The sequence below is a fragment of the Amphiprion ocellaris genome, chromosome 19 (assembly GCF_022539595.1).
Source record: "Amphiprion ocellaris isolate individual 3 ecotype Okinawa chromosome 19, ASM2253959v1, whole genome shotgun sequence".
In the NCBI taxonomy this organism is placed as follows: Eukaryota; Metazoa; Chordata; class Actinopteri; family Pomacentridae; genus Amphiprion; species Amphiprion ocellaris.
In genome coordinates, this window is record NC_072784.1 from 10,993,393 (window position 1) to 11,018,814 (window position 25,422).

At 36.9% G+C, this 25,422-nt stretch overlaps 3 protein-coding genes across 5 annotated transcripts in view; all 3 read right to left on the reverse strand.

Annotated features, from left to right (window-relative positions):
• Positions 1–4,612: 4,612 nt before the first annotated feature.
• On the reverse strand, positions 4,613–10,199 carry LOC111582397 (gastrula zinc finger protein XlCGF57.1-like). Of its 2 annotated transcripts, none has more exons than XM_023291051.3 (2): positions 9,876–10,199; positions 4,613–8,419 (listed from the first exon to the last, which is right to left on the reverse strand). In XM_023291051.3, exons 1-2 carry the CDS (start codon positions 10,069–10,071, stop codon positions 6,912–6,914), a joined length of 1,704 nt encoding a protein of 567 aa, XP_023146819.2. In that variant the 5' UTR covers positions 10,072–10,199; the 3' UTR covers positions 4,613–6,911. The 2 variants fall into 2 exon arrangements, with proteins under 2 accessions (XP_023146819.2, XP_023146818.2); XM_023291050.3 differs by having other exon boundaries at positions 4,613–8,422; positions 9,876–10,198.
• Positions 10,200–11,512: 1,313 nt separating this feature from the next.
• LOC129347495 (zinc finger protein 80-like) lies at positions 11,513–15,754 on the reverse strand. 2 transcript variants are annotated; one of them, XM_055004943.1, is made up of 2 exons: positions 15,432–15,754; positions 11,513–14,061 (listed from the first exon to the last, which is right to left on the reverse strand). In XM_055004943.1, exons 1-2 carry the CDS (start codon positions 15,625–15,627, stop codon positions 12,983–12,985), a joined length of 1,275 nt encoding a protein of 424 aa, XP_054860918.1. In that variant the 5' UTR covers positions 15,628–15,754; the 3' UTR covers positions 11,513–12,982. The 2 variants fall into 2 exon arrangements, with proteins under 2 accessions (XP_054860918.1, XP_054860917.1); XM_055004942.1 differs by having other exon boundaries at positions 11,513–14,064; positions 15,432–15,753.
• Positions 15,755–17,042: 1,288 nt separating this feature from the next.
• Positions 17,043–25,422, reverse strand: part of LOC111582396 (ras-related protein Rab-40C) — a 31,000-nt gene continuing 22,620 nt past the window's right edge. Inside the window, exon 6 of the mRNA XM_035957601.2 lies at positions 17,043–24,096. Coding sequence (XP_035813494.1) covers positions 23,822–24,096 — 275 coding nt within the window. The 3' untranslated portion in view covers positions 17,043–23,821. The remainder of the gene's footprint in view (positions 24,097–25,422) is intronic.

Consider the following 25,422-nt stretch of genomic DNA (forward strand, 5'->3'; position numbering starts at 1 on the left):
AGCTCATGTGAAACTGCATTACTGGGGGAGGCATGTCAGTATATTTAAACTGAATCTATAAGAGGACAGTTTTGTTTAACAGCAGATAACACCTTTATACGTTACATTAACAGACATATCTTGGAATAAAAGGTGTTGTTGGGGGGATTCAAACTAGGCTAGCTAGCTAATGCTGCTTATTACTTCAGAAAACTAACAGTATGTCACATTATCAAAAATGTAGCTGCTATATTTTATTCTGTAAAATCTCCTTATAACTAGCTCCTGTTTTGTAGGATTTATTATTTTTACCGCTGTGGTGTTAATTCTTTAATCAAAACGATAGCTTAGCTGCTAATAATAGCAAAAACACCAACGCGCTAACGGTAACTATTTGTGGGTTAGCAAACGATGCTAAACTCACTTTAAACGGTGAAATGATTCATTTCTCATTAAATTACAGATGAATTAAAGCCCCACTGTTTCATTGTGTGAGATGACGTTAGTTATTCGTACCTTTCAGGGGGGTTTGCCACAGTTTGCAGTTTCCGCTTCTGCCGCTGCTGCTCCGCTGTTACCACGGTTACTACAGGCGGATCGAACCAACCGACCTGAAGACAGAGGGGTGTCTGAGTGGACCGGTCCAACTTAAATGGACATATAAGCACACAGAAAGTCAATTTGCTTTGTAAATTGTATTGAAAAAAGTAATAATTAAATCACTCACTGTGAAAGTAGAATTTCTGAGGAGTGGTCCTAAAGAAAAACCTGGAGGTGATGCGTTCCCCTCCTGCTGAACAAACACTTCCAGCTGCCTGTCCGTTAATTGAAGGAGTTTAACTTTCTGGAGTTAAGAATTAAACCAGCACATAAAACCTAGAAAACCACAACATATTGTTTTATCACAGCAGGGAAGAGCTCATTGTGCAAGTTTATAATAAATATAAATATTGGTTTGATTTATTGAATATTATACAGAGATGACCTACAAACAAAAAATGCTGTTTTTAAATTATGATTTATTCAATATTTATTGAAATCTTAAATAAATCTTTAATACATTATCATTTATTGTGTTTTTAAATGATGATTTATTCCAGATTTATTGAAATCTGGAATAAATCTGGAATAAATTACCATTTATTGTGTTTTTAAATGACCATTTATTAAAGATTTATTGAAGTCTTGAATAAATCTTGAATAAATGATCATTTATTGTGTTTCTAAATGATGATTTATTAAAGATTTATTGACAACCTATAATCACCCCTTTAAAAAACAGTTGCCAAGCTAAACCTAATAACTGGTTGGTCCCTTTGGCCCTTTATAGACGCAAATAAACATAAATAAGTCATCTTGCTGTTTATTCTTAAGACAGAAACTGGAAAAAGCCCACTATAATTCCTCTTTGCAGTCCAACCTGTAGCTTGTTGGTAGAAACACTAAATAAAAACACCAGTGTAACTTCATTTTCCAGCCAGCGTGACTCCCAGAGATGCAGACCTCCTGATGTTAAAATGTTTATTCAGTCTTTAAATCTCCCTGAGATGAATGAAAACTGAAGCACGTCTGCAGATTATCTCAGCTGACTGCTCATCTACACGCCAAAATGCGTGCAGCTGCTTCATTAACACAGTTTCCTGCTGTTCTGTCGCTGACGCATGTTTCTCTTCCTGAAAACTGTGACTCACTGTGAGGCGAACCGTTGCTCTGAACAACAAACGAGAGGCTGTGGTGTGGTTTCACACTCAAGTTCCGTTCCTTCAGCCTGAAATCAATCACTTAATGAGGCTGTTTGACTTAAATCACGGAATAATGCAAAACAGAATCATAAATATCAAAAACTCACCTTCCCTAAAGTTAAACTGAAACTATATAGCTGCTGAAATGTAAATATTCTCAGTATCCTTTGTCTTGATTTAGTCGTGGTGATTTTTGTGTGTGTTTTAGTTCAAATTTTAGTATATTTATTTACATAAGGAATTAATATATCATTTAATTTTCAAGCAGACATTAAACAGAGGCTGATGTTGAAACACTCACCATGTTAGGGAGGCTTTGACACTGTAAAATAAATAAATAAAAATCAGTAAGAAGAAAGAAAAGAAACTCTGGCAATAAAATACATATTTTTAAAAATGTTGGAATACTGTAACATTCAAAAACTGTGAAAATAACGGCAAATATTTGTAAAATTATGGATTTTTGTGTGTAATTAAACAACAGAAAAAAAAGGTCATTTTTTGGTCAAATACTGTTAAAAAAATAAAATATTGTTTAAAAATATGGACATTATGAATTAATAGATTTTCTCTGTGATTTTATTTGATATCATTAGTAATTTTGTTATCAATATTTTTAAAATCAAGTTTTAATTACTTTTCTTTTCCCATTTATGCCCATATAATATGAAATATTATCTGGAATTTTGCAACCAAGGAAAATATGTCAAATAACAATTTAAAAGATAGTTTTATTATTAAATATACAGAAATTTTATTTTATCTAATGGCAAATATTTGTAAAGTGATATTGTAATCTGATTTAAATAGAATAAAAAATATCTGTAAACCTGTAATTTTACAGGTGAGCAATGTAAAAAAACAACTATTTTTCTTTTGGACATTATGTGCAGTGTTGAACAGTTTTTTATAACAAACATGTAAATAAATCAGTTTGTCTGCGGCTTTACCAGTTATTATCTGCCATTTTATGAAACAGGAAAGTCTGTTTAAATTTTATTTTTCAATCCTTAATATATATTTTTCCCAAATAATGGCAAATATAATGTAAAATATTGTCTTTTCTGATTTAAATACAATTAAAAACATTTAATTTTACAGTCAAACATTGCAGAAGAAGAAATTACTATTTGTAAAAACACAGATTTTTGATTTGGACGCTATGTATAAATTTTTGCCTGTTTTATAGTCAATATTAAAAAGTTCGTGTGTGATTTTACTAGTTATCATCAATGATTTTATGAAACTGGTAAAATCTGTAAAAAAAAAAAAAGAAGAAAATCAAGTTTAAAAAAATGAATTAAAAAAATAAAATGAAGTCTTCAATCCTTAATTCTTAAAAAAAATATTGACAAATAAATATAAACTATTGATTTTTATCTGATTAAAATAAAAGTGTAATTTTACAGTCAAACAGAACAGATTTTTACAGTTTTGGCCTATTTTTGGGGGGTAAACATGTAAATAAATATTTCTCCTTCTGTAATTTTATTAGTTATTAACCATAACTTAACAAAGCAAAGAAAATCAGCTAAATAAACATTTAAATTGTTTCCATAAATTACAGATAGAGTCATAGTAGGAATACCTGAACGTTTACTTTCTTTCTACCTTCATTTTAATTTTTAGAAAGTTTCTTTTACAAACACTTCAAATCTAGTGCAGTTATTTAGTGATCTATTATCTATAATCAGTCAAACTCACCTCGTCTTGACATCAGTGACGTCTATAACTGCAGCTGAAGTTCATTCAGACTCACAGCAGATAAATTTAACACGTAGAAACTGCAAACAAAAGACAAGAGATGAACATGATGCTGGAAGATAAACGCTCCATCAGACAGTTTTACCTCCACTGGATGAACTGACGACACGCAAACCTGTTAGTTTCTGTCTGAACGCTGCCGCTAATCGACCAGAAAGGTAAAATGTGGAACAACGTGAGTCATCAGTGGTGAACTTTCTGTTGTTCTGCAGTAACTTTGTGGTTTAGTATCTGTGTTGTTCTAAAAATACAGCTGTCCTCTAAAAACTACAACTTTTTACATTAAAATATTCAATATTGTGCATCGATCAGCTATTAAAATGTGTAAAACTGCTGCCAACATTATTGGCTTTCAATAACTGAATTGCTTTTCTGTCTTTTATAATCTGATTTTATGGTTTGTCTTTTTAATTTTCCTGCCTGTAACTTGGATTTTAAAACAGCTCTCTATAAATAAAGATTAATAATATTATTCTAGAAGTTACAGTTTACAGTCCTTAAACAAGTCCTCACTGTAGATTAGCACTGCTAAAAGCTAACTAGCTTAGCTTAGCAGAATAGCAGTCAGTGCCACACCTGATTGTTTGATAAAACCATATTTTAATTTCTATACTGACACAATTTTAATTAAAGAAGTCAAAATATCTAAAACCTTGTCTTGCCCCAAAAGTTGGTGAAATGTCGACCAAAGACTGTATTTTTAATGGGAAATATAGATCCATCCACATATATACACTTACAGGAACTTTATGGGGACATTATACCAGCCTGGTTCGAATATTTTTGCACTTTTCTTCCATTTTCAAGGGACAATAATTGTAAATCTGTTCTCTTCTGGATCAATTCAGTCATTCTGATCTACTATAAGCTATTCTGTCTGTGTCTTCACCACATCTCAGGCCTGTGGAGTTTTATTTCTAGAGATACTGAACCCTGAAAATGGCTTCACATGTTGTTTTTGACGGTCAAAATACCAACAAAAACATCAGAAATTCTTAAAATTTTAACACAACTTACGTCTCAAAACACAAACAAACAAAAACTCTGCAAAAAGAACACATTTTGTTTGAAGATGTGCCATTTTTGCTCATCTCTCTGTGGAAAAGCAACCAAACTACACTTCAGAATCAGTCATAAAGTCGAAGTTTATTAAAACAACTTCAACAGAAAGTCAGACTCGCTGCTCTGTAACGTCTTTGGCTATAAAACAAAAAGACCTTCTGGTGTTTAAATGTGCCGTCGTGATGCTAAACTAAAACAGAAAGTCTGTCGCAGGCACAATGTGACTAAAACTGCATTCAGAGTTCAGATTTACATCCAACATCAGAGTTCTTAGTGCCTGTGTGAATGTTTGTAGTGAAGAATAACAGTACAGAAGAATTTAAAGAGAAAACAGCACATGGGATGTAACAAACATGAGATAAACTGCATATTTAACCCTAGAAGACCAACAGTTCAATACTTAAAGCTTCTGAAAGTTAAAGGTTTATGTGATTAGTCGAACACAGCAGGTAAAAACGGAGTGTAACATAAATACGAGTAGAAAAAATTCTCAAATTTATGTGAAAAATTGGTTTGAAGGTTTCTGTCGACTTGTCACTCAAGTTCCAAATGTTGATTTTAAGCCAGAAACAATGGCTCAACTTTGGACAAAAAGCTTTTTATCATTAGAAATAGTGAAGATTTTATATTTAACAGCAGGGTTCGGGCAATACAAACAAAAACATCATCAGATAATGTGGTTAAACATTAAAGCATGTAAATATATTTTAGTAGACTTTATAAAAGTTTAAACCTGTAAATGAGCAGAATCTGGGCTCTTGGCCTTTTTTAAAAATTTAAATACACTATTTAGATTGTCTGAAACTTGCTTTTCCTCACTGATGTCTTCTTGCTCCCTTTATTTCTATTCTACTTAAAGCTGCAAAATGAATCGAATAATAATAAAGATCATGACTTTAGCTGCCGAGAATTAAATTATCAACTGTAACAGAAAACAGTCCAGGAAGGTAAAATCACTTTGGATAAATGTGCACAATCACTTAGCTAGCTTCTACTGTAGCTTAAAATGACAAAACCTGTCCAAAGCTAATCAAAACCTGTCAGAAACTAGTCAAAGTGACTAAGAATTTGTCTAAAATTACCAAAACTTGTTCCAGTAATTGATGGAGACTAGAAGCTTCTCTGTGCAGTCACTTAGCTAGCTTCTACTGTAGCTAAAGAATGAGCAAAATTTGTCCAAAACTAGTCAAAACTTGTTCAAGCCGACTCAAAACTGGTACAAAATTACAAAAAAATTGTCCCAGTAATGGATGGAGACTAGAAGTCCAGCAAACATCTGAGAAATATTAATCTCAGCTGATTTTAACATACTACAAATGTGTTGTTTTACAGTAACACGTTGAACAAGAACAAACCTACAGATTTTTGAATTTACAGTTTTGACCTGTTATTTTTTTTATGCTTAACACATAAACTAAGAATTTTGTGATTTTACTGCAGATCTTAAATTTCATAAAGTGAGGAAAATCTGTAAAATAACAGTCTAAAAATGACTACCATTGTTTAAACCTCAAAATGCATAGTTTTTCACTCAAATATTTGCAGAATATTATTGTTTGCTGAAACAAAAATTGTAAAAACTGCAGAACTTTATAGTCAGGTATCAAAAAAGAAGAAAGCACTATATGTAAAAATACAGATTTTACGTGAACATTGAGTAAATTTTTTTCTTCTGAGATGTTACTGGTTATCATTTGTAACAGTCAATTAATTGATTGATTGATTGAATGATTCTTGCAAAACCATCAACTTGAATCATGAAGATCGTGATCCGGCCTTAAATAATTGTGATGATATTTTGGCTGTATCGCCCACCTCTGCAGCTGAAGCTTATTATTACTGTTGAATATTTGCTCGATTTGTTGTTGAAAATAGTAAAAACGTAACGATTAGTGTTTCCCAAAGCGGAAGATTGGAACTGATTTGTCGACAACCCAGAGATGTTCAGTATAACATCATAAAGCAACCAGACAATATTCACATTTCAGAAGATAAAATCAAAGAATGCACTTTTTTTCCTTAAAAAAGTACTCAGCCTGACTGATTATCAAAATAGTTGGCGATTAATCTAAGAGTTGACAGCTAATCGAGTTATCATTGCAGCTGAACCCAACAGTTTGTCTAAACTAATAGTAAAAATCTGTCGTGTTTTTCAGAATTAACGCAGCATAGCAAAACAAAATTGATGTTGTTTTATATCCTTGTTGCAGAGAATAAAACAGTGTTGTTTTGTCTGATTCCTGTCAGCGTGTTTCAAGTGTTTTCATTCAAAATTGTGAAGTCTAGAAGTGTCTCCAGGTCCAAAGATACATGAAAAGCGTTGATGAAATTGCCAGTTTTGCACCAAACTTAGAAAAAAACGTTTCACTTCTTAGTCGTGTGGCTCTTCATGTGCAGCCTGACGTACGTCTTTCGGTGGAAACCTTTTCCACAGACGTCACAGCGATGCGGTTTCTCTCCGCTGTGTGTGCTGCTGTGTTGCTTCAGACTGGTGTGGTCACTGAATGAGCGGCCGCAGACGTTGCAGAGGTACGGTTTCTCCCCCGTGTGTGTCCGGATGTGTCGAGTCATGTTGTGTCGACAGTTAAAGGACTTCCCGCACTCGCTGCACAGGAACGGTTTCTCCCCCGTGTGGATCCTCATGTGCATCTCCAGGCTGCCCTGACTGTCAAAACACTTGCCGCACACTTCGCACACTTTCCCATTTTTGTGAGTTTTCAGATGAAGTTTCAAATTTTCCTCCGACTCGAAATGCGTCCCACAAACACCGCAGAGGTCCGTGGCGTGACTTTTGGCGTGATTGACCAGAGAAACGAGGGAGTGGAACATTTTCCCACACACTTCACACATGGTGCGGGACTGTGTCGTTTTCAGTGACGGCGCCTTGATCTTCTTGTCATCGTTGTCATTTTCGTCTGTATTGTTTGGGTTCTGGTTGATCTTGCGAATGTGAACCATCAGGTGGCGTTTCAAAGTGGAGTAGTCGTTGAAGGACTTCCTGCAGACGGTGCAGGTGTACGGTCTCTCTCCGGTGTGTATCCGGATGTGTCGCATCATATTGTGGCGACAGTTGAAGGACTTCCCACACTCGCTGCAGTTGAACGGTTTCTCCCCCGTGTGGATCCTCATGTGCGTCTCCAGAGAACTCAAGCCACCAAAACATTTCCCGCACAAGCTGCAGATTTCTGCTTTCACATGAGTCTTGAGGTGAATCCTGAAGCTCTCGTCGTCGTCAAAGCGTTCGCCGCAGACGCCACACACGTCCTTGGAGTGAACCTCCATGTGGTTCACCAGAGAGACGATGGCGTGGAAGGCTTTACTGCACACTTTACAGCTGATCCGGGATTTGTTCTGTTTGTTCAGGAGCTGCTTCGGCACCATCGGCAGGCGAGGAACTTTCTTTTTCTTCGTCTTGTCCCTCTTGCTGTCGCTGTCTTCGCTCTGGGAATCCATGCTGGCCCTCCAGTCCTCGTCGCTGTTGGCTGTAGAGGAACCGATGGAAGCGGCATCATCATCATCGTCGTCGGTCTTCTCCTGGTCCTGCTCGGCTGAGGTGCTCGGTAGAGGTTCTCCTTCATCGGCTTTGGCGCTGGGAGAGCTGGACTGGTGTGTGAAGATGAACCGGATGGTGCTGTCCTCCTCCAGCTCCTCCTGGTTCTCCTCCGGGTTCTTCTTCTGGTTCTTCTCCTGGTTCTCCTCCTGGTTCGCCTCCTGGTTCTCCTGAGGAGCCGCCTGCTGGTTCTCCTCCTGGTTCTCCTCCTGCTTCTCCTGAGGAGCTGCCTGCTGGTCCTGGTCCAGACTGGAGCTCCACTCCAGCTGCTGATCAGACGGAAAGTCCTCGTCCCAGACTGACAGAGCGAGTTGAGGCTGGTCTGCTGGAAAAACAACCAGGATGTCAACCAGAAAACAGCAAACAGGCTTTAATAAAGAGCTACAGTATAAATCTACAAAGTTGTGTTGCTTTAAAACTGACTTATGTTGGATTAAGAAACACAAAATAACTACAAAAGATGCAAAACCTCACATTTTAACACATTTACTGTGGTATAGTCACTTACAGTGACCACGTATGATTCAAGCTTATTTTAATCTAAATGTGGAAGAATTTGGCGAATCAACTGTATGCCGAATTTAGAAGTTCACTTTTGTAATCCAGGATTTAAATCTTTGCCTGTTAGGTGTATAACTGTGCAGAAAAACATGAAAACTGGATTTTGTCTAGAGTTTGGAATCTAGACATCCACCTTCGATAGTGACCAGATACTATAAAACTTCACTTCAATCTAAAAGTACAACAGTTTGGTGAATTACTTATATGCTGAATGCAAAAATAGACTTTTGGAACCCAGAATATGTTTAAATCTTCGCTTGTCAGGCTTAAATTTGTGCAAATATCTTTGAGTTTAGCATCTAGACAGCTGCCTTCATCAGTAACGAAACACAATAAAAGTTTATTTTTATATAAAACTACAACAGTTTTGTGAACTCTTTGCATGACGAATGTAAAAGCAGACATTTTAAATCAAGAATATATCTTATTTGTTGGAATATCAGGTGTACAATTGGGCAGATAAACGAACAAAGCTTGTATTTCCAGATGTTTGAATGGAGTCTGGCGTCGCAACAGCATCAAAATATCACTGCTGACGGTAACGAACACAATAAAAGTTCATGATTATTTAAATATAAAGCAACTTCGCGAATCAATTATAGGCCGAATGTAAAAGTAGACTTTTGTAATCAACAATATGCTTTACATTTCTGTCTGTCAGGTTCACATTTGCACAGATATTAAGAAAAATTTTAAAAATTGTTCAATGAAGTTTGGCGTCTAGACAGCCGCCTTCGTTAAGTGATCAAACACAACAAAAGTTTATTTTTATATTAAAAAAAAAAAAAACAACAGTTTGGTGAATTCTTTATATGCCGAATGTAAAACCATATGGTTGGAAACAAGAAAAAATCTTATTTGTTGGAATATCAGGTGTCAATTGGGCAGATAAACGAACAAAACTTGTATTTCGAGATGTTTCAATGGAGTCTGGTGTATTGAAGCAGGAATCAGTGTTCAAGAGGGGCCTGGCTAATTTCTGGGCGAAATATTCTAAAAATAAGTAAATAAATGAATAAAAACTAGCTTTAGCTTCAGAATTAGTCGTTTTATGTCGGATTTATTTTATCAATAAAACCAACCAGAGGACGAAGCTAAGCTAAGCTAGCTTAACTGACACCGGGTAAAGTGGGCGTTAACGGGACTCGTGTTGCTTCCAGGACATAGCCTGACCCGGAGCCGCTACCGGACTCCGTGAAACGCTGCAGCCGACTCACCTGCCACTCTGTCGGGGTGCAGTTCGGGCTTGAACTCGATCTTCAGCGTCCCGCGGTGCCTCCGCAGCTCCTGGCGGGAGAGCAGCAGCTCCTCCTCGTAGCCCGCGATGGTCTTCCTCACCGCCTCGAAGATCTCCTCCGCCGCTGCCACCAGCCGCTGGTTGATCAGGACCCGGAGCTGCTGGATGCTGGACATGACGGGAGCTGAGACACCAGCACCGAAAACACGCTTTTTTTTTTCTTTTACACGCAGTTTTTGGTGTAAAACCCGCAACACACCGTGCAGCAGCGACCTAGTGTCAAGGTAGCGCTGTTACTCACCGAACACTTCCGGCTAGAGCTACTTTCTCCAAAATAAAAACCCTAGTCCAGAAATTAAGATTGCATAAAACAAAAAACCTAATCAGTTGTTAATTAACGTAAATAAAGCACTAATACTACTACTTAGATACTTAGGTACTTAAGTACACATACACGTGAGTATTTCCTTTTTGCAGTCTTATCTACCTTAGCAAATAGTAAATTCAGGGAACGTCACCCAAAAGGAAAGAAAAAACAAACTTCAAAATAAACAGCTTAAATGTTAAAATTCTGCCTGAACCTGAACACATCACCAATAATAACCTAAAATGTAAATTCTGTTTCGGTTTTACCACTTTAAAGCACATTTTCTCAGACTATGTTTTATGTAATTAAATTTTTTTTTTTTTTTTTTTTACTGTAGCTTTTCAATGCAGAACTTTTCAGTATTTTCACAGCCTGGTAATAATACTTTTACTTCTTCCACTGATGAAATAAATCACATTACAATCATTAAACTCTGCGTCCATGGACACTGTAGTCTCATTTAGAGTTTAAACACATTTAACTAAAAATCTAAAATCATACTTACATTTTGTTGTCACATTTTAATGAGTGTAAAATTATTTAAAATTTAATCTACAACGCATTAACTGTGACATTACAATAAATTATTTCGTAAAACAACTGTTAATTCTTTTAAAAATATTCTAGATTTTTTTTAACAAAAAAAGACTTGCTTTTATTGACTATTATATGTTAACTAACAGCAACAGTACTTCTGTTTTATTGTTTGTTTAAATGAAAAACTAAAAATGTAAAAGGCTGTTCGCTAAAATAAAATAATAAAAATATATAATAAAAAACAGCAAAAAAACACATTAGATGGATTAAATATTTCAACATGCAAATTAATCCTAAACTCTCAAAATTAAAAACAAACAAAAAAAAATATACTAAGAAGAACTTATAAACATAAATTCTGACTTAAAATCCCCAAAAACTGGTGCTTTCCCGTAAGTCAAACGTGTTTTCAAAATAAAACAGTGCAGTATGTGTTTTCCAAATTCTAATCTTGTTCAGTACTTTAATACTACAGATTAACCTCAAAATACTGCTCAAAAAACACAAAAGAGGATTTTAATGCTACAACACAATAACTGCAGTCTGTTGGTTGATTTTCAAAATAAAACCAGCAGGTGGGAGCCTGCTCTAATAAACCATTAATTCCACTGAAGCCGAGTCAGACAAAGGTGTGTTTTGTATATGTGAAATAATTAATAATAATCTAGCTTGCTTTTTTTTTCATATGACATGAAATCAAATCCGGAAACGTGTAGACTCCAACATTCAATATTTTTATTGTGAAAAAGTCTCTTCATACACGTCGCCTTAAACTGTACAATCAATAATTTAAAAAAACAAAAACAAAACAAAAATAAAGGAAAAATGTTCAGGTTGGTGTTTGAAGAAAGTCGCACTCTCTCACTCACGCACGCACGCACACACACACACACACACACACACACACACACACACACACACACACACACACACACACACACACACACACACACACACACACACACACACACACACACACACACACACACACACACACACAAACATAATAGTGTTTTACAGGTTTTTCCTTTTCGACCGGCGCCTCAGAGGGCAGCCCTGCCGCGGTCCTGAGTCCAAGCTTCCCACAATCCTCTGCAAACAGCTTTTTAACGGATTTTAAAATAGAAACTTGGCTTAAGTGGGTAAAAAATTAAAAAACAAAGGTACGACACGACACAAAGGAGCATTTTTACACCGATTGAGGCTGAAAACGTTGATAAAAGTCACATCAGAGGGGAAATAAAAATCTAAAAATGTTTGCACCAAGTTTTCCTCAAACACTGAAATGATGGAGCTGCTTCTAAATCTCTGCAGGGTCAAAAAACAGGAAAATATCTGATAAAAAGCTGCACCGACAGTATAACCACGACTAAAGGTTCCTAATTTGAGGCTCAGGAATCGTTTTGAGAAAAAACATGCGAAAGAAGAAAAAAACTTATAAAAATCGACCTTTTATTGAGCTTTGAAGTTGATTAAATCATCTCCTAATTCATGAAATCAACATAAAACAAACGTGAAGCGCCGTCTTTTTCTCATCGATACTACTTCACGCCTTTTTTACCCAATTTTGTCAATTTCAAAACCCAAACTGGCAGAAATTTTATCAAAAATAATCATCCAAGCCTGTTTTTTAAGCTCTTGGGGTTTAAAAATGAAAATGTACATCACAAAATAAACAAAAAACATTATCCCGCAGTGTAAAAATACTTTTTAAAAACCTAAATAACTGGAAAAATTCCACTTCAGGGGCCTACAGGTGGTTTAACTTGAATAAAAATGATTAAAATTAAACAACTGCTGATGGAAAAAAGCAGTGTTTTTTTTTTTTTTGTTGTTGTTTTTTTTTTTGGGGGGGGGGGGGTGTTAAGGGCTTGTATGACACAAAATGAAGTAAATAAGAAAATTTTCTCTTCCGGCCCCTAAAAGTTGTTTTAATTGAATCAAAATTACTTAGACAACCGCTGACAGAAAATAGCAGATATTTTAGTTTTAACGGCTCAGAAGACAGAAAATATTGCAGAAAATTATTTTAAATTAGCAAAAGCAATACAATAAAATCTAAAGTCATGAAAATGTACATTTTAGAAGTCTTACAATGGAAGTCTGCATCTCAAATCAAAGTAAAATTAGACTCTGCAATGCAAAAGTCTAGTTTATAAAGGAAATGTGCAGAATTTTGCTTTTCAGGCCCCTAAAAGTTGTTTTATTTGAATAAAAATGAGTAAAATTAAACAAGCATTGATAGAGAATAGTAGATATTTGTGTTTTAAGGGCTCGTATGATGGAAAATGAATTAAATAAACATAAAAATAAAAAACATTTTCGTCTGTATTGTTTGGGTTCTGGTTGATCTTGCGAATGTGAACCATCAGGTGGCGTTTCAAGGTGGAGTAGTCGTTGAAGGACTTCCTGCAGACGGTGCAGGTGTACGGTCTCTCTCCGGTGTGTATCCGGATGTGTCGCATCATATTGTGGCGACAGTTGAAGGACTTCCCACACTCGCTGCAGTTGAACGGTTTCTCCCCCGTGTGGATCCTCATGTGCGTCTCCAGAGAACTCAAGCCACCAAAACATTTCCCGCACAAGCTGCAGATTTCTGCTTTCACATGAGTCTTGAGGTGAATCCTGAAGCTCTCGTCGTTGTCAAAGCGTTCGCCGCAGACGCCACACACGTCCTTGGAGTGAACCTCCATGTGGTTCACCAGAGAGACGATGGCGTGGAAGGCTTTACTGCACACTTTACAGCTGATCCGGGATTTGTTCTGTTTGTTCAGGAGCTGCTTCGGCACCATCGGCAGGCGAGGAACTTTCTTTTTCTTCGTCTTGTCCCTCTTGCTGTCGCTGTCTTCGCTCTGGGAATCCATGCTGGCCCTCCAGTCCTCGTCGCTGTTGGCTGTAGAGGAACCGATGGAGGCGGCATCATCATCATCATCGTCATCATCATCATCGTCGGTCTTCTCCTGGTCCTGCTCGGCTGAGGTGCTCGGTAGAGGTTTTCCTTCATCGGCTTTGGCACTGGGAGAGCTGGACTGGTGTGTGAAGATGAACCGGATGGTGCTGTCCTCCTCCAGCTCCTCCTGGTTCTCCTCCGGGTTGTCCTCCTGGTTTTCCTCCTGGTTCGCCTCCTGGTTCTCCTCCTGGTTCTCCTCCTGCTTCTCCTGAGGAGCTGCCTGCTGGTCCTGGTCCAGACTGGAGCTCCACTCCAGCTGCTGATCGGACGGAAAGTCCTCGTCCCAGACTGACAGAGCGAGTTGAGGCTGGTCTGCTGGAAAAACAACCAGGATGTCAACCAGAAAACAGCAAACAGGCTTTAATAAAGAGCTACAGTATAAATCTACAAAGTTGTGTTGCTTTAAAACTGACTTATGTTCGATTAAGAAACACAAAATAACTACAAAAGATGCAAAACCCCACATTTTAACACATTTACTGTGGTATAGTCACTTACAGTGACCACGTATGATTCAAGCTTATTTTCATCTAAATGTGGAAAAATTTGGCGAATCAACTGTATGCCGAATTTAGAAGTTCACTTTTGTAATCCAGGATTTAAATCTTTGCCTGTTAGGTGTATAACTGTGCAGAAAAACATGAAAACTGTGGATTTTGTCTAGAGTTTGGCGTCTAGACATCCACCTTCGATAGTGACCAGATACTATAAAACTTCACTTCAATCTAAAAGTACAACAGTTTGGTGAATTACTTATATGCTGAATGCAAAAATAGACTTTTGGAACCCAGAATATGTTTAAATCTTCGCTTGTCAGGCTTAAATTTGTGCAAATATCTTTGAGTTTAGCATCTAGACAGCTGCCTTCGTCAGTAACGAAACACAAAAGTTTATTTTTATATAAAACTACAACAGTTTTGTGAACCCTTTGCATGCCGAATGTAAAAGCAGACATTTTAAATCAAGAATATATCTTATTTGTTGGAATATCAGGTGTACAATTGGGCAGATAAACGAACAAAGCTTGTATTTCCAGATGTTTGAATGGAGTCTGGCGTCGCAACAGCATCAAAATATCACTGCTGACGGTAACAAACACAATAAAAGTTCATGATTATTTAAATATAAAGCAACTTCGCGAATCAATTATAGGCCGAATGTAAAAGTAGACTTTTGTAATCAACAATATGCTTTACATTTTTGTCTGTCAGGTTCACATTTGCACAGATATTAAGAAAACTTTGTAAAAAAATTTTCAATGAAGTTTGGCGTCTAGACAGCCGCCTTCGTCAAGTGATCAAACACAATAAAAGTTTATTTTTATATACCGTAAAAAAAACGACAGTTTGGTGAATTCTTTATATGCCGAATGCAAAAGCATACGGTTGGAAACAAGAATAAATCTTATTTGTTGGAATATCAGGTGTCAATAGGGCAGATAAACGAACAAAACTTGTATTTCGAGATATTTCAATGGAGTCTGGTGTATTGAAGCAGTAATCAGTGTTCAGAGGGGCCTGGCTAATTTCCGGGCGAAATATTCTAAAAAAATAAGTAAATAAATAAATAAAAGCTAGCTTTAGCTTCAGAATTAGTGGCGTTAACGGGACTCGTGTTGCTTCCAGGACATAGCCTGTCCCGGAGCCGCTACCGGACTCGGTGAAACGCTGCAGCCGACTCACCTGCCACTCTGTCGGGGTGCAGTTCGGGCTTGAACTCGATCTTCAGCGTCCCGCGGTGCCTCCGCAGCTCCTGGCGGGAGAGCAGCAGCTCCTCCTCGTAGCCCGCGATGGTCTTCCTCACCGCCTCGAAGATCTCCTCCGCCGCTGCCACCAGCCGCTGGTTGATCAGGACCCGGAGCTGCTGGATGCTGGACATGACGGGAGCTGAGACACCAGCACCGAAAACACGCTTTTTTTTCTTTTACACGCAGTTTTTGGTGTAAAACCTGCAACACACCGTGCAGCAGCGACCTAGTGTCAAGGTAGCGCTGTTACTCACCGAACACTTCCGGCTAGAGCTACTTTCTCCAAAATAAAAACCCTAGTCCAGAAATTAAGATTGCATAAAACAAAAAACCTAATCAGTTGTTAATTAATGTAAATAAAGCACTAATACTACTACTTAGATACTTAGGTACTTAAGTACACATACACGTGAGTATTTCCTTTTTGCAGTCTTATCTACCTTAGCAAATAGTAAATTCAGGGAACGTCACCCAAAAGGAAAGAAAAAACAAACTTCAAAATAAACAGCTTAAATGTTAAAATTCTGCCTGAACCTGAACACATCACCAATAATAACCTAAAATGTAAATTCTGTTTCGGTTTTACCACTTTAAAGCACATTTTCTCAGACTATGTTTTATGTAATTAAATTTTTTTTTTTTTTTTTACTGTAGCTTTTCAATGCAGAACTTTTCAGTATTTTCACAGCCTGGTAATAATACTTTTACTTCTTCCACTGATGAAATAAATCACATTACAATCATTAAACTCTGCGTCCATGGACACTGTAGTCTCATTTAGAGTTTAAACACATTTAACTAAAAATCTAAAATCATACTTACATTTTGTTGTCACATTTTAATGAGTGTAAAATTATTTAAAATTTAATCTACAACGCATTAACTGTGACATTACAATAAATTATTTCGTAAAACAACTGTTAATTCTTTTAAAAATATTCTAGATTTTTTTTACAAAAAAGACTTGCTTTTATTGACTATTATATGTTAACTAACAGCAACAGTACTTCTGTTTTATTGTTTGTTTAAATGAAAAACTAAAAATGTAAAAGGCTGTTCGCTAAAATAAAATAATAATATATAATAAAAAACAGCAAAAAAACACATTAGATGGATGGATATTTCAACATGCAAATTAATCCTAAACTCTCAAAATTAAAAACAAACAAAAAAATACACTAAGAAGAACTTATAAACATAAATTCTGACTTAAAATCCCCAAAAACTGGTGCTTTCCCGTAAGTCAAACGTGTTTTCAAAATAAAACAGTGCAGTATGTGTTTTCCAAATTCTAATCTTGTTCAGTACTTTAACCTCAAAATACTACTCAAAAAACACAAAAGAGGATTTTAATGCTACAACACAATAACTGTAGTCTGTTGGTTGATTTTCAAAATAAAACCAGCAGGTGGCAGCCTGCTCTAATAAACCATTAAGTCCACTGAAGCCGAGTCAGACAAAGGTGTGTTTTGTATATGTGAAATAATTAATAATAATCTAGCTTGCTTTTTTTTTCATATGATATGAAATCAAATCCGGAAACGTGTAGACTCCAACATTCAATATTTTTATTGTGAAAAAGTCTCTTCATACACGTCGCCTTAAACTGTACAATCAATAATTTAAAAAAACAAAAACAAAACAAAAATAAAGGAAAAATGTTCAGGTTGGTGTTTGAAGAAAGTCGCACTCTCTCACTCACACACGCACACACACACACACACACACACACACACACACACACACACACACACACACACACACACACACACACACACACACACACACACACACACACACACACACAAACATAATAGTGTTTTACAGGTTTTTCCTTTTCGACCGGCGCCTCAGAGGGCAGCCCTGCCGCGGTCCTGAGTCCAAGCTTCCCACAATCCTCTGCAAACAGCTTTTTAACGGATTTTAAAATAGAAACTTGGCTTAAGTGGGTAAAAAATTAAAAAACAAAGGTACGACACGACACAAAGGAGCATTTTTACACCGATTGAGGCTGAAAACGTTGATAAAAGTCACATCAGAGGGGAAATAAAAATCTAAAAATGTTTGCACCAAGTTTTCCTCAAACACTGAAATGATGGAGCTGCTTCTAAATCTCTGCAGGGTCAAAAAACAGGAAAATATCTGATAAAAAGCTGCACCGACAGTATAACCACGACTAAAGGTTCCTAATTTGAGGCTCAGGAATCGTTTTGAGAAAAAACATGCGAAAGAAGAAAAAAACTTATAAAAATCGACCTTTTATTGAGCTTTAAAGTTGATTAAATCATCTCCTAATTCATGAAATCAACATAAAACAAACGTGAAGCGCCGTCTTTTTCTCATCGATACTTCTTCACGCCTTTTTTGCACAATTTTGTCAATTTCAAAACCCAAACTGGCAGAAATTTTATCAAAAATAGTCATCAAAGTGTTTTTCAAGCTCTTGGGGTTTAAAAATGAAAATGTACATCACAAAATAAACAAAAAACATTATCCCACAGTGCAAAAATACTTTTTAAAAACCTAAATAACTGGAAAAATTCCACTTCAGGGGCCTACAGGTGGTTTAACATGAATAAAAATGATTAAAATTAAACAACTGCTGATGGAAAAAAGCAAATTTTCTTTGGTTTAAGGGCTTGTATGACAGAAAATGAAGTAAATAACTAGAAAATTTTCTCTTCCAGCCCCTAAAAGTTGTTTTAATTGAATCAAAATTACTTAAACCGCCGACAGAAAATAGCAGATATTTTAGTTTTAACGGCTCAGAGGACAGAAAAAGTTGCAGAACATTACATTAAATTAGCAAAAGCAATACAATAAAATCTAAAGTCATGAAAATGTACATTTTAGAAGTCTTAAAATGGAAGTCTGCATCTCAAATCAAAGTAAAATTTGACTCTGCAATGCAAAATTCTAGTTTATAAAGCAAACAAGTGCAGAATTTTGTTTTTCAGGCCCCTAAAAGTTGTTTTATTTGAATAAAAATGAGTAAAATTAAACAAGCATTGATAGAAAATAGTAGATGTTTGTGTTTTAAGGGCTCGAATGACAGAGAATGAATTAAATAACTCAATAATTTTGTCTTTAGGCCCATGAGAGTTCATTTATTTGAGTAAAACTACTTCAAATTAAACAAGCGGTGATAGAAAACAGACGATATTTTTGTGCTAGATGCTCCAAAGAGAGAAAATGTTGCAGAAAATTGCAGAAAATTGGTTAAAATGAGATAAAACCGTGGTGTTCGGCTCAGTGCAGAAATGTGACAGAAATCTGAACTAAAATCAGTCAGAACATGTTTAAGTTCAATAAAAAACGAGTCCAGCAACACAAAAACAAACAGAAAAGTGGAGCTGAAGGTGTTTATGAAGGTGTTTGCATCGAGCGGCGGAGGAGAAACGAACCTCGGAGGATGAAAGAGCAGCGAGGAGCATCTATTATTCAGCAGCTGTGAATCATGGGACGGCAAGCGGAGGCGGATCACAGCTGAAGATGCTGCATTCCGTCTCGCGGGAAATCCAGCCGTTCGGAAGAGTTCACGTGCCGGAAGTCGTTTCCGCACGAGTGACGGCCGTTTGTCCCGACGCACTCGAACGCAGCACAGCGAAGGAGAAACACGAAGCTCATGATCGCTTTAATCGATTCCTCCTGACGCCGACCGAATCGTTTCATCTGGAGACCAACAGATTCTGTCTCCATCATGATGAATGAAGACATACGTTGAAGAAAATCACAATAAATCAGCAAAAACGACAGAATTAAACGAGTCTTGAAGGTGGAGCTTCAATTAAAGTCATCGAAATGTGGATTTTAGGTTTTTAAATTAAAGTCTGCATCTGAAAACTAAAGGCGCTCCGAGATTAAATCCAGGAAAAATGATCCTGTAATGCAGAATAACGTGTTCTTCTCATATATCTCCATTTATGATGCAGTAGTTTATCCACATCAGATTCTCTCTGCTCAGGAAATCCAACATTTTTCATCAATTTATAGCAGAGCTATGGCGAATAAAAATCTACTTCGGTTTCATTTAATTTGCATAAATTTAAACAACCTTCAACTCCACATATTTGCTGTTTTTGGCCACTTTGGGATCGAAATGAGGATTTTTGTAGCATTGAATTAATTTCAACCAGCAGGAGACGGATTGAAATGAGGTTAACTGAACTATTCCGCTTATGCGGGTTCAAAAAAAAAAAAATCAACCCAGATAGTTAACTTAGCTTTGTTTGGCTGAAAAAATTCAGCTTCCTGTTGCAAATACTTTCCCCAACGGAGTAACTTGAGCAAATTATAAGTTTTATTCTGTTTTTCTGGCACCAAACAAGATGCGTTTCCACATAAATGTCAAACAAATATGAAGAAAATGTTTGAAACGTTGGAAAAAAAAGTGAAATTAAACGCATCACAAGGGGGCGCTGTAGTGTCATTACCTGTAATAAACAGTAGAAGAACTTTTTCTGATGCGGTATTTCAAAATGTGCATAAAAAGACATTATTAAAACACCATGTAATTTTGTTACGACATTCGAAACGTTCGTTAAAACGTTCGAAATGTTTGCAAAACTAGTTTCCATTAACTGCTCTGGAGAAATTAAACTCATCAGAAGGGGGCGCTGTAGCTTCGTTAGCTGTAATAAACAGTTCATGTGCGTAAAAACACATTATTAAAACACTAAGTGATGTCTTTTTACTCACAAGATTTTAGTATCATGTTGTAAATTACGGGTTTTATTCTGTTTTTCTGGCACCTAACAAGACACGTTTCAGTGTAAATGTCAAGCAAATACGAAGAACATGTTTATAAAAAAAGTTAAGTTAAAGTCATCAGAAGGAGGCGCTGTAGTGACGCTAGCTGTAATAAACGGTAGTAGAAGAATTTTACTGTTTTCACAACTATTTCTGTTGCAGGTTTTCAAAATGTGCGAAAAAATAAATTACTGAAGCACCAAATGAGGTGGAAGACGTCATATTTTTTACTCGCAAGATTTTAGCACTTTGTTGTAAATATTTATGAGTTTAATTATCAAATTATGGGTTTTATTCTGTTTTTCTGGCGCCTAACTACACACGTTTCTGTGTAAATGTCAAGCAAATATGAAGAAAATGTTTGAACTGTTGAAAAAAATAGTTTCCATTAACTGCTTTGGAGAAATTAAAGTCACCAGAAGGGGGCGTTGTAGCTTAGTTTTTCTTTTACTGATGTATTTCAAAATGTGCGTAAAAACACATTAATAAAACATCAAGTGAAGTTGTTGTATTACTCGCAAAGTCTTAGCACCTTGTTACAAATATTTACTTCATTCTGACGGAGTTAAATTAGCAAATTGTGGATGTTTCACATGCTGTTTTGTCACCTGACAAGTTTGTGTTTCCACACAACTGTTTAGCAAATACTGTAATTTTCTTATTTCTGATAAATGTCTTCATTGAACTTTTTACTCTCCACCTTCTGCTGAGCAAAACACTGCCCATCAGGGCAAAAGGAGCGAGCTATAACTGTATTTTTACATAAATTTACTTTTTCTTTTCAGTCAGTCTGAAAGGAAAAACAAAAATGAGCCACTTTGAATGGACATTTTCCCGATTGCATTCCAGATTTTCACTTTTTTGTGAGAAAATGCTCAATTTACAACCATAAAATGAAACTTAAGAGCATTTGTGCTTGAGTATCTACCAAATAATCACCCGAAAATCAAAGTAATTCATGATAAATTCTCTGTAAATCTGTCACAGCTCAACATACTGAAGCTTTACAATAACAAATCATGAAATGTTCTATTTTATGCGCCCCTAAAGCGATAAATAAACCTCTGTAGCTTTGAAACACTTTCTGTATTGATGCATTAAAAGGCTGAAACATGCAGAAGTGGAGCCGCTCAGAGAGGACTGGTAAATATGGGTCAGTGTTTACTATCAATACTGGGAATATTCCACTGTAACACCAGTCCAGCTACTCTGACTGGTTTCTGTCGACACTCTGCAGACCTTCACCAAAATAAAAACACTGCAGGAACGAGAAGAAGATGAATATGTTCGTGATTTTTGGCACAAAATGGTTAAAATGAAATGAAAATCTTCACCTCATGTCCTAAGGATCAGCATCTGTAGTCGACTGAGACTCTAATGACATGAACAATTAGCTTCTCTACTATACATGTTCACTTTAAGGCTGCAAATAATGATATTAACGATCATTTTCACTCATTAAAAAGTTAAAAATGTCCAGTTCAACAACCTACAAGAGTCTAAAATATAAAGACAGCCAAAAAAGCAGATGACATGCTAGCAAATACATTCTCCGTTTCGCGTTCTGAACCCCAAAAACTCAAGTTACCTTAAAAAAAAATGTGCCAATATGACAGAATTTATTGGCAAGAAACTATAAAAACATAAGAAGTTGTCACATTCTTCAACTAATCATATGTGATGCGTGGTTCAGTTTGGAAAATCAACCAAATCTAAGCTTAAAATTGGGATTTAAAAAAAAAATTCATTCAAAAATTCACCCAAAATAACTAGCTTGCTGTAATAAAATCCTGTAAAAACTAAAAATTCAGCGTTTTTTTGCGCAACTAAGAAGCCATAACTGCGGTCAACAGTCACGTGACAAAAATTCAGTTTACAGGTTGAACTGCAGGCAGAGCAGAAAGGAAAATCAAAGTTACTGGATCAATAAAATAAATGCAGCTCAGAAACAGTGAACAGAGGTGCTAGTTGTTGGAAGACACATTCAGCATGGTGAAACTGTGTTAAAAATGTTTGTAGAGGCTGTAAAAATGTAAACAGTTAAATATCAAAGTACGTGGAGCTTCTGATTTAATTTGCAGAGTTGGTAAAAGCTGTTGAGGTTTGGAAAATTTAAATTTAATGCAAGAAATTATGCTTAATTGTGATTATGCTGCAGTGAAAAATGAGCCACAGTGAGTAAAAATGTGACAAAAACAGGGGAAAAAAATGCCCAGAAACTGTTTGTTTGGGGTCGAGACATTAATTAAATTAGGAAAATTAATGAAGATTGGTTTTCTGTTGATGGATAAATTGATTTTTAACACTTGTTTTTATCATGATGCTGCTGCACACATGACTGTGGGGGAATCTGGAGGGAAAACATCTCATTTTGACAGATAAAAAAAGATGTTTCTGCAGCGTTTGACAGGTGAGGTGTGAAATCTGAAAGCATCCCTAAACGCTCAGCAGGGAGGTGAAATGAGAAAGAAGAAGAATAAAAATCTCTGGACTACAAATCCCAGAAGCTGCATCACTTATTTATCCAAACAAACGTGTCTATTTGAAGGATAAATCCACATTTTAAGGAATACAGCTGCCAAAAACTACCACACTACAGCACCGAATATAGATGAATCTGCTGCTGAAAACACCTTTCCATGAAACTATATATTTGTGAGCCACATTTAGATCCCAGATTCTCAGTTTGGGTTTTAACTGACGGTTATGTTGAAAAACATTCAACACTGGCAGCTTTTTCTTTGGAAAAACTGCCACGTGTGATTCCTGATTCGCCTCCGAGCAGCTCTGCGGTCGAATTTGTCAGTTTTGTTTCCACTTTGCCGAAAAGAAAAAGAAAAAAAAAGTTCATAAAAGATGGAGGCGCCTTAAATAGGCTGACTATTTTTGCACGGTCTCCATGGCAACAAGCATCGCCGGCTCCCCCGTCTAAGCGGGAGGCTCTGCAGAGCGAAGAACAACAACAAATAAAATGGATTTTTGTAATTCATGGTTACTGTTGGGCTTCAAAAGAGAACTCTCCTCATTAAAAATGCAGCGTGTCGGATGCTGTAACGCTTTAAAAGGAAGAAAGAAAAGTTCAGACTTGGACTCAAGGTATGCGGACAAGACTGGACCTGGACTCAGCAGCATCTCTGGTAACTTCAAGGTGGAATAAAACCGCCGGCCGACTGGTTACTAGTGTTTTTGTTCGTTAGCTTATTGGTCAGCAAATAAACGGAGAAGAAAAAAAACCAGAGGAGAGACAGAAGAAAGAAAGAAGAGTGAGAGTTTGAGGTGACACGGCGGGCGTCGTGCATCACGTATGTAGAGTAACTAAACGTGGTGAAAGGTTTCTGTACATGTAGTTGACGCTCCGGTGGCTCGAGTGTTTCTAGCAGAAGCGTGTAGTGAGGATCAGCTCAGAGAGTTTCGGTTCTCCGACATCCTGCGGCGCCGTTCGAGCCTCCTCACCTGGAAAGTTCTGTTTCACCCGTGAAGGCGTCCGTCCCTTCATCCATCATTCCCGCTCTTCAGCTCTTCAGGTTCAGGGATCCCCTCCAGCCAGTGTCCTGATCTCATGACCGCCGCCGGCAGTTAGGAGATCTTGCAGTTGTTGCGGGTGCAGTTCTGCGGCGGACTCTGCGGCGGACGGATGGACTTGGAGCGCTTCAGGCTGTTGCCCTTGGAGCCGCCGGCCGGGTTGGCCAGCGAGTAGGAGCGTCCGTGCATCATGACGGCGTTCATGCCGTTGGCCATGGAGAAGGACTTGAGGTGGGACTTGATGGCGACAGGCAGCGGCAGCTTGTCGATGAGGTGGACCGGCGTGCACGACACGATGGCTCGGCAGCAGAGGTCCTGGAGGCTGAACACTGCAGGACAAAAACAATACCTTCAACCTGCAGGAATGTCACCAAAACCAGACAAACTGAAGCTTTTATTCTGACACACAAACCTTTAATCAATCTGACGCTAATTAAGTGTCTGAATAATAAACCACCAGCTAGGAATATTTTTAGCAGAAACCAGCTGAACTTTCCCACAACTTTTTCTAACATCACCTACAAGTTCCAATAATATCAACTTAAGACTTTTAGCGGCGAGTCAGAAGGTGTTTCGGGAGCATGTTTCCATGGTAACAAAGGAGGAAGAAACATATTTAAAAATGTAACTAAACTAAGTTAATGTAAAAATCCCATATTGTTCCCCGACATGCTTCGTTTCCCCATCACTCTACAACTCTAATTAGTCTTGTTTTGCTCTGTTAACAAACGAGCTGCTGATGGCCCCGCCCCCTTCAGGAAGAAAACTCTCTCTGCTTGTGTGATTGGCAGCGTGGCATGAAACTGGGACTTTATGACACTTCTTTCTTTCAAAATCATCATTTTACATATAAATATCTCTGTTGTTTTGAACTCGTGTGGCTTAAAAAGCACTTTAATGAGCACAGAGAGCAGGAGAGAAGCTAACAGATGCTAACAGAAGCTAACAGATGGAAACATGAAAACAAAGTCCTGGTTTACTGCTTTAAACTAAAGTTTAACCATCTTTGAATGTCCCTCAGTGTTACAGTTTAAACTAATTCTAAAGGTAGCAAAATTATCCATACAACAAGCTCACACTAAGGATAAGTCTATTGTTGTGGGGACATTAATCAATCAATATTTATCAGGAATCCACTGGGTGTTCAGTTCATCAGATGCTATCAGTGCGTGAAGACACTTGCGTTCATCTGGTGAGTGTTTAGAGACATTTCAGAATTCAGCAGAAGCAGCTCTAGATAATGAATAAACCATTTTGAGTCATTTTGAAGGAATTTTGAGACATTTTGGACATTTTTTGTTATCTTGAAAGTTTTTTTGCCATTTTGGACATATTTTGAGACATTTTGAAGAAGTTTCAAGACAGTTTTGATAATTTGTCATTTTGGACAAATTTTTAGAGACTGCACAGAAGTTACAGAATGTTTTCGACCAATTTTTTGTCATTTTGGAGAAGATTCAAGACAGTTTCGACAAATTCTTTGTCCTGTAGGACAATTTTTTTGTCATTCTGGACAAATTTTGAGACATTCTGGACCAATTTTTAATAATTTGTGACAAATTTTGAGACATTGCAAAGACGTTTCAAGACATTTTTGACCAATGTTTTTGCCAATTTCGACAAATTTTGACACATTTTGAAGAATAAAGCAATAA